This window comes from Typopeltis vanoorti, chromosome 2 (assembly GCF_054136105.1).
Source record: "Typopeltis vanoorti isolate ZY-2024b chromosome 2, IOZ_Tvanoo_1.0, whole genome shotgun sequence".
Taxonomy (NCBI): domain Eukaryota; kingdom Metazoa; phylum Arthropoda; class Arachnida; order Uropygi; family Thelyphonidae; genus Typopeltis; species Typopeltis vanoorti.
The window spans coordinates 158,722,240-158,739,815 of record NC_143550.1 but is presented as its reverse complement, the minus strand read 5'-3'; the positions used below and the strand labels follow the sequence as shown (position 1 = coordinate 158,739,815).

General features: G+C 35.4%; 1 protein-coding gene across 1 annotated transcript in view; it reads right to left on the bottom strand.

Moving 5' to 3' along the window:
- Nucleotides 1-17,576, bottom strand: part of LOC150109564 (protein Obscurin-like) — a 1,271,613-nt gene that overhangs the window by 119,355 nt on the left and 1,134,682 nt on the right. Inside the window, exons 86-88 of the mRNA XM_090402667.1 lie at nucleotides 10,674-10,754; nucleotides 5,057-5,274; nucleotides 1,186-1,330 (exon numbers count right to left, since the gene is read on the bottom strand). Of these exons, the coding sequence (XP_090258793.1) occupies nucleotides 1,186-1,330; nucleotides 5,057-5,274; nucleotides 10,674-10,754 (444 nt within the window). The remainder of the gene's footprint in view (nucleotides 1-1,185; nucleotides 1,331-5,056; nucleotides 5,275-10,673; nucleotides 10,755-17,576) is intronic.

Below are 17,576 nucleotides of genomic sequence, written 5' to 3'. Positions count from 1 at the left end.
ATGTCCTATTAAATAAATAGCCTAATATGATATGTATAAGTCACCATCTATGATTATGTAGTTAAATTTATAATGCATGTATGCAAGTGGCACATCAACAACATCAATATTTAAAAAAAAAGATGTTTGACACACCTGGGTAAAAAGGTTCACCATCACTGCTCTACATCATATATACAAAATCTAATTGCAATGTTTTACCGGAAATTATTTGTAATTTTTTTTTAATCTTTTTAAATAATATAGTTAATGCAGTATATATTTAACAATCCAAGCATTTTAAATGTAATATCTTTTAAGTGCTGTTTTATGTTATGTTTATGCCAAAGAAGAGTCTCTGCATAACTAACAGATACAAATAAATTTGTTATATAACATTTTGGATAAACTGTAGTTTCTTTATGTAATATGAAAAACAACCAAAAAAGCTTTTAATTTAATTAAAACCTCACTTGTGCTTCATAATGCCTGCATTTATGACAAGAAAAGTTTCATTCCCACTCTTTTCTTTTTTATGTGAATTCCACCCATAAGGCTTATCATACTTTAGTACCTGGTGGAGTGATTGATAACTGGTTTCCCTGAGTGCTTGGGTGTAACAAATGATAGATAACCTGGTTTCCCAAATACCTGAGGAGGGAACTGAATTTGAGCTCATCTGGAGACCAAGCATGGAACTTTTTTCAGGCAACATTCATCTGCCGTCGAAACACACAGTGAGATTTGAATCAGCAATCTATGGGTTGGAAGTGTTATCCACTCAGCCAACCAGGCTAGCTTATAGTGAAGACTGAGTAGATGGGTAGATGGGGGAGACCAAGGTTTGGTCTCATCTAAAGATCAAACATGGAACTTTTTTTCAAGATACTTCACACCTCCAATAAGAAGGGTGATGGTCTCATACCAGGAAATGAGATTCATCTGCTACCTAAATACATACAAACATCCATGCTGCAGTGAAATTTGAACTCTCAGTCTGAAGAGGAGCAGTGTTATGTGTGAGTGGCCAATAGGTCAGCTTATAGTACAGAATGAGCAGCTGGGGAATAAAAATTTAAAAGCATATGCAGAATATCACCAACTGAATACTAATACTTATTTAAGCAAACAATGATAAGTCAAAACAATAATGTCAAACTTTTGTGTGATTTCTTTATTGAGACACAAAAAATTTTATTTATTTACCTCACAATCTCCCCAGTGTTTATCCTGCAAATGTTTAGCCAATGTTGGACTGCGTCTAGCTCCAACTCTTAGATACTGTCGAACTCTCACAGGGAAATCTGCATCTCTCAGGGGCAAAAGGAATGTATCTGGTCCACTCTGATATCTATAACATACAGGTATATAACTGTATTAATGTAATGTATATAACTGTATTTCATGTAATGTAGATAACATGTGCCAAACTAATAATTTGTCAAATTTAATAGTCTTAAAATATAGTTTTATGCTAGTATTAAATACAGCATCTAGATAAGTTACCATTAATTTTTGAAATCTCTGTGAAAATTATTATCAGATTTATTCATGATTATACACATACAGTATGACAATGATCCCATCTCTGAGTCACCCTCTGAATTTAGCCTTACTGATATGAAAGTTAATAGATATTGACTAAGTCTCTCCAAAGATTGTTAGTATCAGTGAAACTTGATTAACTAAGGAGATGTTCTAACTAGGACAGAAATCAAAGGACATAGCATATTTTTGCAGATAGGGAAGGTAAACGAGGTGGTGGAGTGTTACTCATGATAAGAAATGAACTGTGTTCTTTTGGTGTGACGAATCACAGTGGAAATAACAATAATGGCTTTGAGAGCATATGTGATGTGAGATATTTATCATGATGTGAGATATTTAGTCGGATATTGCTATAGACCAGGGAATGTAGATGGTGATGAGAAGGAAATGTTTAGGAAAATTAGTTTGGCAAGTGCAAAGTGAGTGATCATTATGATTGACTTCAACTACAGCAATATAAACTGGCAGAGGAGGGAGCTTACAATAATAACGTAACTGAATTTTTTGATTTATTGGGGACAACTGTCTTAGGAAGCATGTGGTGGAGGGAATACAAGACTCAAGAGTTTTGGATTTGGTAATAGCATAAGAAGAACAATTGTGACTTAGATGTCACAGTTGCCCCCTGTTTGTTGAGAGTGACTGTAGTTATCACTTGGAGCATGAATAAGCATTTAGAAGAATCAAGGCAAAAGGATTTTATGTGGAATTATAAGGCAGGCAACTATCCTGGACTTAGAAACGAGCTTGCAGCAGCACAAAGGATGAAAGAATTTGAAAGAAGAGAGAGGTCAGTATTGCATGGGAGATACTTAAGAAAAAATCTGTTGAGAGCAATGGCAGATTGTATACCTCAAGCGATGTAGATAAAATTATTTTGGAGCCAAATGGATGACTAGAGAAATTAAACAGGCATTGCAGATGAAAAGAGACTATGGAAGACATAAAGAGTGAGTGAGAGAGCGAGAGAGAGAGAGAGAGAGAGAGGTGGAGAACTGTTGCATGAGGAATATAAGGCTCAGGCTTGGAGGAAAGTGACTAGTATGGTAAGGAGAGAAAAATTAGAATATGAGAGGAGACTAGCACTGCAATCCAAGGAGAATCTTAACAGGTTTTTTTTCATTATGTAGTGAGTAGGAGGAAAAATTATTGTGGATGGAATAACCTTGATAGATGGAGATGGGATTCGGGTGACTAATATAGATGACATAGTTGAGCTATTTAATTATCACTTTATAAGTGTTCCTTCCTGGTACAGCAGGCTTTATTTCTAGAGGGATAAAGAATGGTGAAGAGTTAGATGTGAATGAAGGTATTCTGTAATGTGGTTAAATATCAGTAGGGGGGGGACAGTGGAATTTCGGCACATGTTTTAAGGGAATGTGCTGTGGAACTGACTGTGCCATTAACTCAGCAGTTTAATGATAGTCTTGCAATGGGACTGATTCCTGGAGAGTGGAAAGAGAGTAAGATAGTGCCACTGCATAAAAGTGATGGCAGAATAGAGGTATCAAACTACTGGTCTGATTGCATTTTTTCTGGAGAAATTAGTATGAACTCATATACAGAATTGGGCAGATGAGGGCAATATTATTTATGCAAGCCTGCATAGATCTGTTAAGGAGTGTTCTTGTTTTAGTAATGCAGTTACCTTTTACAAGAGAGTAACATGAGCAGTGGATGAGGATAAGGTATATAAGGTAATTTTTTTTGGAATTTGTAAAGTCATTTGATAGGATGCCATATGACAAATTGTTTTTTAAGTTGCAACATATGGGGTTGGATATCAGGTTAGTGGATTGGATTAGTAACTGGCTTTCTGATAGATATCAGAGAAAACAGCTGTCAGGCCAGTGAAACCTTTTCAAAATGGACCAATAGGAGAGGAATATATGGACACTTGGGCATAGTGATCATCTCTCCTATAAGGTACGGTTAGGGTAACTTGTAAATATTGGCGAGTGTATTCTCGTAAGATCTCTGGTCAAATTTCATACGAAACTTTTATAGTTTCTATATTTGGCTTTGAAATAATGCTGGATTTAATATCCCCTTAATTTTTACTATCTGTATGAATTTGTTCTCTGATGTTATAAATAGAATATAGCTTCGATGTAGTTTTTTTATATATTTTTTTTACTCGAAGTCAGACCAGTAGAATAGCGATTGATCATATCATTGTCACTTTGTCTTACTGTTAGAAATGTAACATAGCTTGTCCTTTTATATATATATGTGTATACTCCAGATGATGACCTTATATGAAGGTTGAAATGTCGGGAAATTAAATAATTATTCCTAACATGATTATAGTCTCCATAATTTTAGTAAAATTAATGCTGATCACCGTGTAACACTAAAAGAAAGGATTGTATACTGCAAGTAGTTGCTTTCACAAACCACCATAAGTTCAGTATTTACTGTAACATAAAACTCATTTCTTAGGAGATGTATATATTAAGCATTACATCATAGTACAACAAATCACATCTTAAACATGTTTCAACCCTCGATGTTTCATCAGTGAAAATATACACCCATAGAGATAATGTAAGCTGATGCAATAAATGATTTTTTTTTTTTTTTTTTTTGATATACAGAAAATCAGATGGTGTGTTATTTGAAAGGCTTTTTACAACTAAAAAACTAAAGAATAAACAAAGGCATTTTATTAGTTGTTATTTTTGAAACTTATGACTCACTAAACAACTGGTGGCTTCCTCAGGGGTTTGTAATAAGCACAAAAATATAAGTATAAAAACAGACAATAAGTTGACTAAATACTAAAAAACTATTGCAAAAGAAAATGAATTGATTTATTGTAAACACAAATGTGAAGTCACATGCCATGCATTAGCTGTCAGCAAAAGACTGGAAATGACAGTTGGCAGAATTGAAATTCAAAATGTAGAAGGAGTTAATGAAAGATTTTCATATGTCATTTAATATAAGTCCTTGATTTCTATTCAAAGATCCATGTGAATGGATAACTGTAATGAATTCTTTTAGAAGTCTGGAGTAAACGTTTTCTTCTAAATATAGCATGGTAGAAATATCCCAGTTTACTATATGGATAGTGATTGAGGATATGGTTGGCCAGACAAGGTCTTTCCTTTATTTCATGCTCAACATCTCTAACATGTTCTTCCTTTCTTACCTCAAATCCATGGCTTGTCTGCCCTATGTGGACCAGAGCACATGAGCATGGTGTTCTTAGGAGACCTGAGGAGGTTGCAAATAGTAATATCAGAGTGACTTTCAAGCTAATTGAAATCATTTGCAGCCTCTTCAGGTATATAACAGATTCTAATGTAGTAAGGCATCTTTTGGATTTTTGTATACTGAGTCAATATTGATGAAAACAAAAGGTATAAATCAAGTGTAAGGGGAAAGCTTTTCACAGTAGAGATATATTATTAGAGTGAACATTTTGAAGAGATAAAGTGCATATTTAGAGTATGACTTGAAAGATATGACACATTTATATCTACATAATACTGTAATGTGCAATAATAAACAATGTACTTACTGGCTTTCTGAACGAATATCTATAGGTTCTCTATTTATTTTCTGCTGATAAGTATCATCAAATGCTGCAGGCTTAATACGTGTGCGATCTAGCTGCCTGTCAGGGGTGCTTGGAGGAGTATATTCTTCAGTTGATGGATAAATCATACGGCTTGGATGTGTAAAACAAGAGTCTAATGGTCGTCGCCTATAAAATCTTCGACAAGATGAACCAGCATACTGAAAAGAGTAGCAAACATCCTTCAATAATTATACTGATATCATATGGTTGTGAAAGAGAACTTTAATCATTCTGCTTTACAATTAAAGCAGCCAGAGTAAGATGTTTCTCTGCAAAAGATCAATATGACTTCTAACAATATATTCAAACTTTGCCTAATCTCATTCTCTCTCTTGAAGAATATCCAGATTTTTTTATTATTTTTATAATAAAATCCACTTCACTTCTGTGTGAGTGAAAGTGAATCCTCAGAAAAAAAATTTTTTTTCTTACATTACTCCAAATAAATGCTTGTTGAAGTAATATATATTTAGGATAGTATTAGCTTTGTTAATCTAAGTGAACTAAATACAGTACAGGCTATTTACTTGTGCAAGACTAAATGCGAGACTTCGGAGATTGCAGGCGATCTTGTTTAGTCTCTGAAGACATTCCCAGGGGTGCTTGGAGGAGTCACAGTGAAAATGTACTGTGTTTAATAGATGATCTAATGGAAAGTTCCCCTACTTGAGGAAGTTTAACAAGTTAAAAGTTCCAAGGATTACCAAGGTTACAAGAGTCTAGTGCTATCTTGTTAAAGAAACACCAGCTTTTGGCCAGTGTTAAGTAGCACTTGTGTAGAATGGCATGCACAGAACAAAAGGTTACATTATGTATTCCGTGAACAAGAAGTACTGCTTCACCTGAGTTGATCAATTTATTTTACATGTCTAAAAGTGATGAAAATAGTGTACTTTTCACCATAGTTAATTAAATGTCATTTGGTGAAATGGTCATCACAAGAATTGGCAAGCATTCTCTACAGATAATGCTGTGCTGCTGTAATATCCAGTCACTCAGCTCTGGATATTACAGCGCTATTTGTAATAATGCTATGTTGAGCACTACAGATAACAGTACTCAGCATAGCCCTGTTATCTGCAGAGAGTAGTTCTATGTTGAACATATTCTGTTGACCAATCAAATGCAGTGTTTTTTTTCTTATTCTGGCTTAAGCTTTCTGGTCACAACTGCAGTATGCTCACATTTGAACTCATAAAATGTATATTCTAAAACATAAGTTATTGAATTAACGATTTTGCCAACTCTTTCTAAACATTAACAATTTTTTAATTACCGAAACAATAAACAAATTATTCATACAACATTCTGCTCAAATGAACAATATGAACAAATGCTCAAATGGTCATATTCCTAAATTTGGAATATGACCACCCTGCTATAAAGGCATTTACCATTTTTGCACTCATCATATATTACCAGGCAATGCATTCCACTCATCAACCACCCTCATGCAAAGAACCAACTCATCACGCTCTTGCTTAAGCCCTCCTTATACAACTTCCAAGGATGACTTTGTTTTACCCCCCCCCCCCCATATGTGTGCGATTTAGCACACATATTGGGGGGGATATAACATTCTATCAAAAAAAATTTCCTTCGCAGCAATCTGGCAATGACCCCTACCAACTTATGTCTCAGTTATATCCTTTCCTCTCCTTCCCCCCCTATTCACAAGCTCTACAACTGGCATTTTCTCAACCTGTCTTCATATCTTACATTCCAAAGACCAGAAACACCTTAATCAATCTTCACTAGGCCTTCTCCAAAATATCCCCAATCCCTTGAAAACTAGGCAACCAGATCTGGTTGTCCACATGTAGCCTGATAATGTCTTTATATAATTCAATAACTTTTGCATGTCAAAGTCATCCTTATTATTGCCATAATCCATTGTGATGTCCTCAAAATTTTACCAATATTACATTGGTAAAATTGTGAGGACATCACAATCCCTAAACTTCAAGTTTCCATCACCACTCCAAGATCTTTCACCTCTTCTACTGCCTTTTAAATACCCCCCCCCCCAATGTATGCTACACATCCCATCCTTGTCTACCAAATTCCATAACCTTATACTTTGCAATACCGATTTTATTGACTCTTCCTTGCTCAATGTGCTTCATGCTTTGTTGTAGTATACTAAGTATACTAACCACCAAATGGCCTCCCATTGGGATAGGTGATGGACTGTAATCCATTTCATGTCCAGTCCAGTCCATACACTCAATACACTTCCTTCCAGTAACAGTCTCTCTTGTCAATTCATATTAATCTGTTTAAATGCAATGCATACCTTTTATACAATTCCATGTCCCTTGAATGCAACCTACACATTAGTAAACTGCACTCCTTTCTCTTCACACAGCAGAAATCATCAACTCATGATTTCTGCTTGCTTTCTCAACTTATCATTGTCACACATAGGCAACACTGTTGTCCTTCACTTTCCTCAATGATTTCTTGATATCCATTCTCACATTCTCCTTATGTTCAAGTAAACTATTTGTTACCACAAGTACTCTATTGATCATTTCTTCTAGTATCCAAAGCAGTGATCCCCTGTTTATTCTTCCTTTGGAAGATCTTGCATATCCTCTTATACACCACACCTTTAATAAGGAAATCATACAGCATCACTTTTATCATTCATAACTTTTTTTTCTCTACTGTCTTTCACATTCCTTCCATTCACATTCATAATACATCTAATCTCATCTTGCATATTCCTCATCTTATTTCATGCTGTAATTATCTCAGCTTTCAAATTTTGCATTCTGGCAATTGTACTCTCTTTCATATTGGACATCACACTTTCTTTTATCCCATAAGTCGTGCTTCATCATACTAGCTTTTGCTGATTCAGGATTTTTTTATACCTACGATCATATTCTTGGCACGTATATTGTTTCACTCACTTTTATTTATTTTATTTTTTTGTTAATATCACTCACAGTCTCATGGTCCTGTTCTCTCCAGATGTACTAAAAGCTTATGCTTCAGACCCTTTTAGACAAAGGCCAGAAGGCATTGAGGCATAAGCTTTTAGTACATCTGGAGAGAACAGGACCATGGTACTTATCAGTATCAAGAGTATCAAGGATTTTTCTGATGTTTCCATTTGATTTGTTTTGTCATCTAAAAGACTGCTACCAAGAGGTCTGTCTTATCTTGTGATGTTACTATTGTACCATCAGGATGTGAGTGGTAGAAGCATGGAAGGGCAGAAGTTGTACCTAACAGCATTGACAAGGTGGCAGAATGCTAGTTGACACTTGAGCTGGAGATAGGTTTTTCCCATTTGGCTCCTATGAAATCTGCTTTGATTTTTTAAAATAGAGTTGTTATGAGCTGTAATGTAAACTGAGTGAGACTTTGACTGGAGTTTTTGACTTGAGGGTATTACATGTATGCTGAATTTTTGTTCCTGGACTACTTTGGCACATTTGTTGGAGAAGGAGTACTGGGATAAGGGGTTAGAGATTTTGAGTACTGCTGGGAGAATGTTGAGGAGTATCTGGTACTCTGGTAAACAGGCGAATAATTTGCATTAGATCATTATGGCTGGCAGATATTTCAGTTTCCCTTCCAACTAGTCTGTAAAGTTAGAAAAAGGGACCCAGGTTGAATTATGAATGTTAAGGCCTTCAAGGAAGATTATTCTGTGGTTGGTAATTAGACTATATATGATCAATTTCCAGAAATAAGCAATCAAAAAGGTCAGCATGCCATCTGAATAGGGAAGCAGTAAAGGCAGAAAATGAAAGCAAAGTGAAGCAGAGTAGATTTCTGCTGGATTACTTTTTTTATTATTAATATTTCTTATTAATATGTTATTGTGTGCTAAATTAATTACAGTGTACCATATGATAATCTTGTCACTTTTCCCCCAGCTTCAAGTGTATGAAATGCTCCCTATGAGGACAAATTGATGATCTGTGGGATACAAAGAATAGTTGATTGGCAAAGAAAGAAGGACATGATAGAAACATATGCTATTCAAGAGATTCTATAGGACTGTGAAGACTCTTTTCAATACATGGCAGGAAGGAAGAGAAGAACAAGAGGTTATTTTGGAAACCTCTTGTGAATGGGTGGAAGGGGTTACCAGCACAGGTTGTGAGAGCTTCATGTGAATGAGTTAAGAAGAAATATGATAAGTATTGTCTGACTAATAGTTAGTACATGCCTATTGGAATGAGTCTTTGATCCCATGAAGATAACCAAGAAAATAATAATAATAACTAATAATATAGTCAGCTCATGCAACAGCAAATGCCATTCTAGTCTTCTTCTTTCCATGCGATGGTACACTGACCATGAGTCCCCTTTACGGGGAGGCATGGCACCATCTAAGTCCCCCCCAATTTTATCCGGGCTCCGGAAACTGGCATAGCTGATGAATCAGGCCTATGGCTGGGTCAGTATTCCTGACTGTAATCTGATGCGAGTTCACAGGACCGGTTTGCCTGCTTGCAGAATCAAAAACCCCAGATAAGCTGGTGGAAAATACCCTGCTGTCCACGCCCAAGACTGGCTAACTTGGCTATGGCTGAGGAAGATCTTTAAGCTCTTCGTGTCGTTGACGAGAATAGAACCTAAGACACTCCTTCCCCAGGCATATGGTTGCGAAGCACAAAGTCACTAGGCTAACCGTGCGGATGCCATTCTAGTGAAATCTCTTAAACAAAGTCGTGGCCAAAACAACACAGAATCGGCATTATGATTAAGAAAATTCACTAAACGATGGCCTGGTTGGCAGAGTGGTTAGCATATCTGCTCTACAGCCAAAATGTTGCAGGTTCAAATCCCACAGCCTTTTGGTTGGAGAGCAGATGTTTGTGATTGTCTATGAAAATACTAGTGGTGGTGGTGGGCAGTAAATAGCATTGGTGTAGATGATGCAGTTCACTGTAATTGGTGGATTAAGTGGTGGAGATAGAGTTGTAGAGTAGGTGCCCTCCCTTGATGAGTTTTTGGACTATCTGGATACATAATAATAAAGTGTTACATAATAATAATAATAATGTTGAAAGTTGGTGAAAGTTCACTATTGCAGTGAACTCAATTAATACACAAATAAATATTTAATGTAGCATAATATTAAGATGAAAAACAGACACATAAAATTAAAACATAATGCCACAGCAGGCTGAATTGAGTGATTATTACAACATGATAATTTTAAATAAAATCTTATCTTAACATAATTGTGAGACTTACCCAGGTATTGTACTACTTTACCCCAGTCCTGAAGATATTTTCAGGTGCAAACTTTGTTTACTCACACTTGGATAAAGGATTAAACTAAATTTATAATAACAATAATAATAATAATAAACTATTTTTTTGGTCCTTAAGATGTTGCTATGGTGAAAGTTCACTATTGCAGTGAACTGCAATTAATACACAAATAAATATTTAATGTAACATAATATTAAGATGAAAAACATACACATAAAATGAAAACATAATGCCACAGCAGACTGAATTGAGTGATCATTATAACATGATAATTTTAAATAAAATCTTATCTTAACATAATTGTGAGACTTACCCAGTTCTTCCACCTCTTGTAATACTCTCTAAGGTGATCAATATTATTAAGCTCATCACACTTTCCTGGCACATCAGCATACTGAAAAATAAAATTATCCTCGATAAAGCACGTTTGTTATTACCATTATTAATTATTTTTATTTAATTTGGCAATAATAATTTCAATGGAATGCAGATGTTTGTTAATGTCATTAGCTGTAGTGAACTTTGATTATTATCTACATCTAACAACAGGACAATGAGACCACTGTCCTGTATATTATACAAGTGAAATAGCTTGAAAAAAGTTTCATCTTTGGTTTCTTGAGATGAATTCACAGATTATTAAATCCTCCCCACTGCATCCTACAGGTAGGATTGATATACCCCCCCCACCCCACACACAGATGGAGAGATAGAGAAAGACAGTAATATGTATATAAATAATTTACATAGAGAGTTATACATGTTATTTACTTATTATTATTATTAAAAACAAGACCTCATGGAGTCAAAGACTCATCTAGGAGGTCCTTTTATCTTACACACACATCTCATCATACCGTGTCTTAAACACATTCAAACTACTTGCAGACACCACGCTCTCAGGCAGGGCATTCCAATCATTCACAACTCTGCACGAAAAAAACCTGCCTCTCACTCCCTTACTCACACCCTCCTTATACAGTTTCCAGGGATGACCTCTGGTACTCCCCTGATCTCCCACTATTCTCTGTAGAACTTCTCCACCATTGATCCTATAACAACCCCTTACCAACTTGTAGGTCTCTATCATATCTCCCCTCTTCCTTCTCTCCACGAGACTCTGCAAATTACATCTTTTCAATCTTTCCTCATACTCAACATTCCAGAGGTCAGAAACTACCTTAGTCATTCGCCTTTGGACCCTTTCCAACATCTCTTCATCCTTCTGAAAACCCAGTGACCAAATCTGGGCACAATAGTCCAAGTGTGGCCTAATCAAAGCCTTATACATTGGAACAAGTATCTCCCTACTTCTACATGTCAGTGTCCTCCTCATCATTCCCAGAAGTCTTTGTGTTGTCTTCACAATTTTGGCGATGTGTCCCCTAAATTTTAGATCCTTATCCACTGTCACCCCCAGATCTCTTATTTCCTCTACTTCCAACAATATATTCTCACCAAGCATAAATTCTGCATCCCATCTTTGTTTTCCAAATTTTAAAACCTTACATTTTGCAACATTGAACTCACATCCCCATTTGCTTGCCCAATCACTCAATTTATTCAAGTCTTCTTGCAAGGCCACAACATCTTCACTACTCTTTATGGTTCGTCCCAACTTTGCATCATCTGCAAACAACTGAATATCTCCATCCAAATCTTCACCAATATCATTAATATATAAGTTAAATAGTAATGGCCCTAAAACAGACCCCTGAGGCACTCCACTAGTGACTTTCCTTTTCCTGGATATTGCACCCTCATACACAACTTGTTGATACCTATCAGATAGCCAGTCTCCAATCCAATGCACTAATCCAATATCCAACCCCATCCGCTCTAGTTTGACTGTCAACTTATCATGAGGTACTCTATCAAAAGCTTTTGCGAAATCCAAGTATATTACTGTGTATCCTTCTCCTCTGTCCAAGGAAGCAGTCACTTTATTGTAATAAGTAAGTAGATTACTAAAACATGACCTCCCTTTAGCAAATCCATGCTGTCCATCAAAAATTATACCATTGTTGTCAACCCAACTCTGGATCCTAGTTCTCACAAGCTTCTCCAACAACTTAACCACAACACCTGACACACAGATAGGCCTATAGTTTGATGCTTGAGTTCGATCACCTCCTTTATGAAGTGGCACAATCTTGCCCTCCTTCCACTCTTTAGGAACTTGACCAAGTGCAAGACTCGTATTAAAAAAATATGTCAAGGCAGGTGTCAACTCTCTAGCACACTCCTTCAGAATACGTGGTGAGAAAAGTTATATAAGCAGTTATAAGATCTGTAACTGAACACAAATATAATACTGTAAATCTTCATATAAATTCATGCCTCAAATAAAGAAAATATTGATGTGACACGTAACTAGTTTTTAATAATTTTATATAATTTAGATACTACTATGTTATCATATAAATATCTAAATCTTCATACTTCAAGTAAAGGAAATGTTGATATGGCAAGTAAGACAATTTTTATAATTTAGATAATAATATGTCCTAGAAAATCTCTGTGAAATGAAAGCTAAATACATGAAACTTTCGCATACAAAAGTTTCAGTACAAGAAATTTAGTTCCAGGGATTCCAACTATTAGAATCTGGATTTATAAATACAAATACCAAACATCATATACAGTTCAGAAACCTATTAAGTGATCATTATCTTACATAAAGAAATGATAACATTTAATACTCCCTTCATCATATGATATAAATCAGGGATCGGCAACCTTTTCAGACTCGCAGACCACATTCAACTTTTATTTTTAATAATTGGGTCGCAAGCGTTTATTTAGGAGAAAACAGTGAGTGAAAAAATACCTCATTTATCAATTTTTATTATATCAATTTTAAAAAAACCCAGAAATATTTCTAGTACCAGATATGAAACAAGCATGAAAATGAAACTCAATGAAAAATTATAATCACATAAAAACAAAGTAATATAGTTTATGAATCATGATATGTGTGTCTCCCTGCTTAATGTGACTTTTGTGATTGTTTTCCCTTAGCCAAATTACCTATATCCACTTTACAACCTGAGGTGCAAATTCGAATCGAAGCATGCAAAGTTCATCAGTCAGATTGAGAAGAAAATTTATTTTTTCCAAAACTCATGGCAGAAAATGCTTATTCACAAATGTATGTGTGCTTCCAAATGCGACTATCATCTCTTTCCGAAACTGATTGATCCTTAAAATTTTTTTGGTAAGCATCGATAAAATTTTTGGATATTTTCTAACAAAAATGCGTTCTTTAATGTTTCATTGTGCTGTAATTCCAAAACTTCCATCTGTAGTTGGTTTGGTACATCATCAATGTCGACATTAAAAGTGTTCAAAAATAATCGCATTTCGATGCTATTTTTATGAAAATCAACAAATCTTGTTGAAACTTCCGTTGTAAATATTCAATAATACCAACAAAAGTTTCCTTTTGTTTGTATTTCCAAGATGCACAGGTGATATCACGAAGTATAGGTATAAAATTATTTTAAATTTATTATTCATATTATAAAATGTATTATTTAAATAATTCAACATACCAGCCACATGCCATGTAAGTATGATCAACTTTTTATAGGCTGCCAAAAATGCACATTTGGGTGGCAATGTGGCATGTGGGCCACTGGTTGCCAACCCTTGATATAAATCATTATCGTTTCAAGTAGAACCTAAGCAGCACTGATCTCCTTTTCCTCCAATTCTTCATTCCATAATACAGATACAAATGTCTCCTAATGTGTATTATCTTAGGTTTCAGTACAAGGGTTTAAACTCATAATTAGGTTTAATGAAAAAAAAACAGCACAAAGAAATAATTAAACATATTTTTAATAGTTCAAATATTTTGAACTCTTAAACATGCATTATATACATGTGTGAACTATTATACAATATAAAAATTGTAATATTGTAATAACACACTCGATAAGTGTCAATGTTAGACTAGAAGCCTAAAGTCATAACAGGACACACACTCTCTCTCTCTATAGTTGATGGTAGCAAGCCTTGCCTTTTGGGCAGGAGTTCTAGGAATTCATGTTTCCCAAATTTTGGGAAGTTTAAGCCTAACAAAACCATATTTATTTAGATTAGGTTGGTTTTTTCAATCTTCTGCTAATTCAAAAAAAATTTTTTGTTGCTTTTCAAGTTTGCATTTTTTTATTATTATTATTATTCAGGCCTCCATGGAGTCAAAAGACTCATCATGGGTGGTCCTTCCTAGGAAACACAAAGTCTACCATACCACTCTCATTGACCATTCTTGCTCTCACCACTCTATCAGGCAATGCATTCCATGGTTCAACCACTCTCCTTGCAAAGAAACCACTTCCCACCCTCAGAAGTGAAGCATAATTGTTTTCTTCCATTTGTAATTCTGTGCAAGATCCACAGCATGCACCCCCCCATCTCTCCTCTTCCTCTAGTCAATTTCTATATGGATCGAGTATAATAAATTTAGTTTAATATTTTATCCAAGTGTGAGCAAACAAAGTTTGCGCCTGAAAGTATCTTCAGGACTGGGTTAAGGTGGTACACACCAGGGCATAACATTAGACATATCCGCAAGGAGATGTGTTTTGCATTATAGGAGATACTGAGATAGGAGTGTTGGTAGCTTGCCCCAACTTTGCAACATGCCCTGGTGTGTACCACCTTAACCCAGTCCTGAAGATACTTTCAGGCGCAAACTTTGTTTGCTCACACTTGGATAAAGGATTAAACTAAATTTATTATACTCTAACCAAGTGAAAAATAAACTTTCAACATCTTTCTCTAAATCCAGAGTAAATTATTAAAAAAGGGTGGCACACCAATTGGCAATTCCTATAGGTAGAGATGACCTGCTGATGCTTCTGCCTGATATCTCCACTTGGGCCTGGCTCCCACTGAAGAGACCTCAATAAAGGTCGAAACTAGTCTGGGTAGTGGCCCTTCCCTTAATGCATAACATTAGACATATCCGCAAGGAGATGTGTTTTGCATTATAGGAGATACTGAGATAGGAGTGTTGGTAGCTTGCCCACCTTTGCAACGAGTTGCCCTGGTGTGTACCACCTTAACCCAGTCCTGAAGATACTTTCAGGCGCAAACTTTGTTTGCTCACACTTGGATAAAGGATTAAACTAAATTTATTATATTCTATATGGATCATTCTGAAAAGCATGCTTTTAATAGTGCCATTTTCAAATTTTCTATCTGGTTAAGATACATCGATGATGTGTTTTACTCTCTTTGACCACATGGCTCACACATACAATAGCCGCTTTCTTTCTCATCTCAACAAGCACTCCAGATTCCAGTTCACTATAGAAAAAGAAAGTAACAATAGTCTGCTTTATCAAGGCATTCTAATCACATATTCCTTCCAATAGCACTCTTTTTTTTTCTCAATTTACAGAAAAACTACCCACATGAGTAGATACATACACAACTTTCCCATACCCCCCCCCCCATCAACACACACACACACACCAACAATATGGCATCATTAAAACCCTTGTTAAAATAACAAAGCCTCCAGTATTTGTTCCAACTAGGCTTCCTCACAGCTGAACTCCCTTTTATTCACCACACCTCCGATGGCTATAATGCCAAAAATTTCTTCTTATATGAGTGGGGGCAGGGGGGCTCTGAAAAAATAGCCATAATTTTAAAGAAATATAATCTCTGCACTGTTTACAAACTTCATATGAAGTTGAATGTCCACATAAGCCAATATCTCAATATCAGCCTTGAAGAGCACAAGAAATACATCCACTACCACAGTTATCACCAGCCAGGTCTAGCTCACCATGACTTGACATCTTGCACAGAATGGAAAAAAAAAAATATATATATATATTATGCTCCACTGCAGCAAATACAAACTTGAAATAAAACTTATTTTTGGAATCAGCAGCAGATTTATAAAACAAACCTAATATAAATAAGTATGGTTGCGTTCAACTTCCCAAGATTTGGGGAACATTAATTCCTAGACTTCTTGCCCAACAAAGCTAGCTAACAGTGCCACAAGTTCTAAGAGGGTGCCATACTAGCAGCCTAATAACTTCTACTAATCTAATATCTTCCACTTTCTGTGTGTGTGTGTGTGTGTGTGTGTGTGTGTGTGTGCGTGCGTGCGTGCGCATGTGCATGTGTGCACGTGTGCATGCACGTGCGCGCGCACACACACACACATTTTTTTGTGCATTATTGCAATTTTTATATTGTATTATCCATGGAGTGGTACTGTGACAGACGAAATATTGGAATGATTAAACTTATGTTTAATTATTTCTTTGTACTGCTTTCTTTCGATTAGACCTAATTATCTCTTGAATTTGTCATAATTACCAGCTTTATAGTTTCACATATATATCCCTTTCTTACAGATGTTTTCAGTAAGAAAGGGATAGATAAAGACTTATTTTATTATATCACTAAGATAAAGATCATCTGAACACTATCCAGATAGTCACTTTCACCAATTGGAGTAAGATTCAACATCCATTTATAATAACATTCTCTGATGAGATGATCATTCAGAAATTAATATTAGAAGGGAAATTGGATGGAAAAAGAGGGAGAGGTAGACCCAGGAGAATGTGGTTTGAAGACATTAAGGACTGGACTGGCTTGAATTACCATAAATGTTTGAGAGCAGCAAAAGAAAGAAAAAAGTTTCGTGACATGGTTGCCAACCTCCTTCTAGGAGATGACACTTGAAGAAGAAGAAGATAAGATGATCAAATCCAACAACCTTGATTCTCATATGCCATCTGTTACATACTGCCTAAATGAATTGCCTTTCAAAACCTTGAGAAATTCATTCTCTTTTCTTCCAGATGACATTGCTTTATTCCAATCTATATTACCATTATTAAAATCATCTATAATGATTACCTTATTTTGCCTGGCTAATTTGCCTATATATTTCTGTCTCACTGCCCTCCACATTACTAGGTTTGTAGCAGTACTCAAGTAGATATTTCATCTCTACTTCACATTAGTGTTTTTTTGTAAAACAATAGGTGCCGATACCCATTCTTTGCCAGCAGATGAAATTGAAAATTAAAATAATTTGGAAAGAAAAAAATTATTGATATTTTTACTTCATAGTGGGATAAGGTTAGATTTTTGGAATATAAGTATTCAAATTAAATACCTAATTAAGCATAAATTTATTGTACATGCATATAATAACAATAATAGTTTTTAT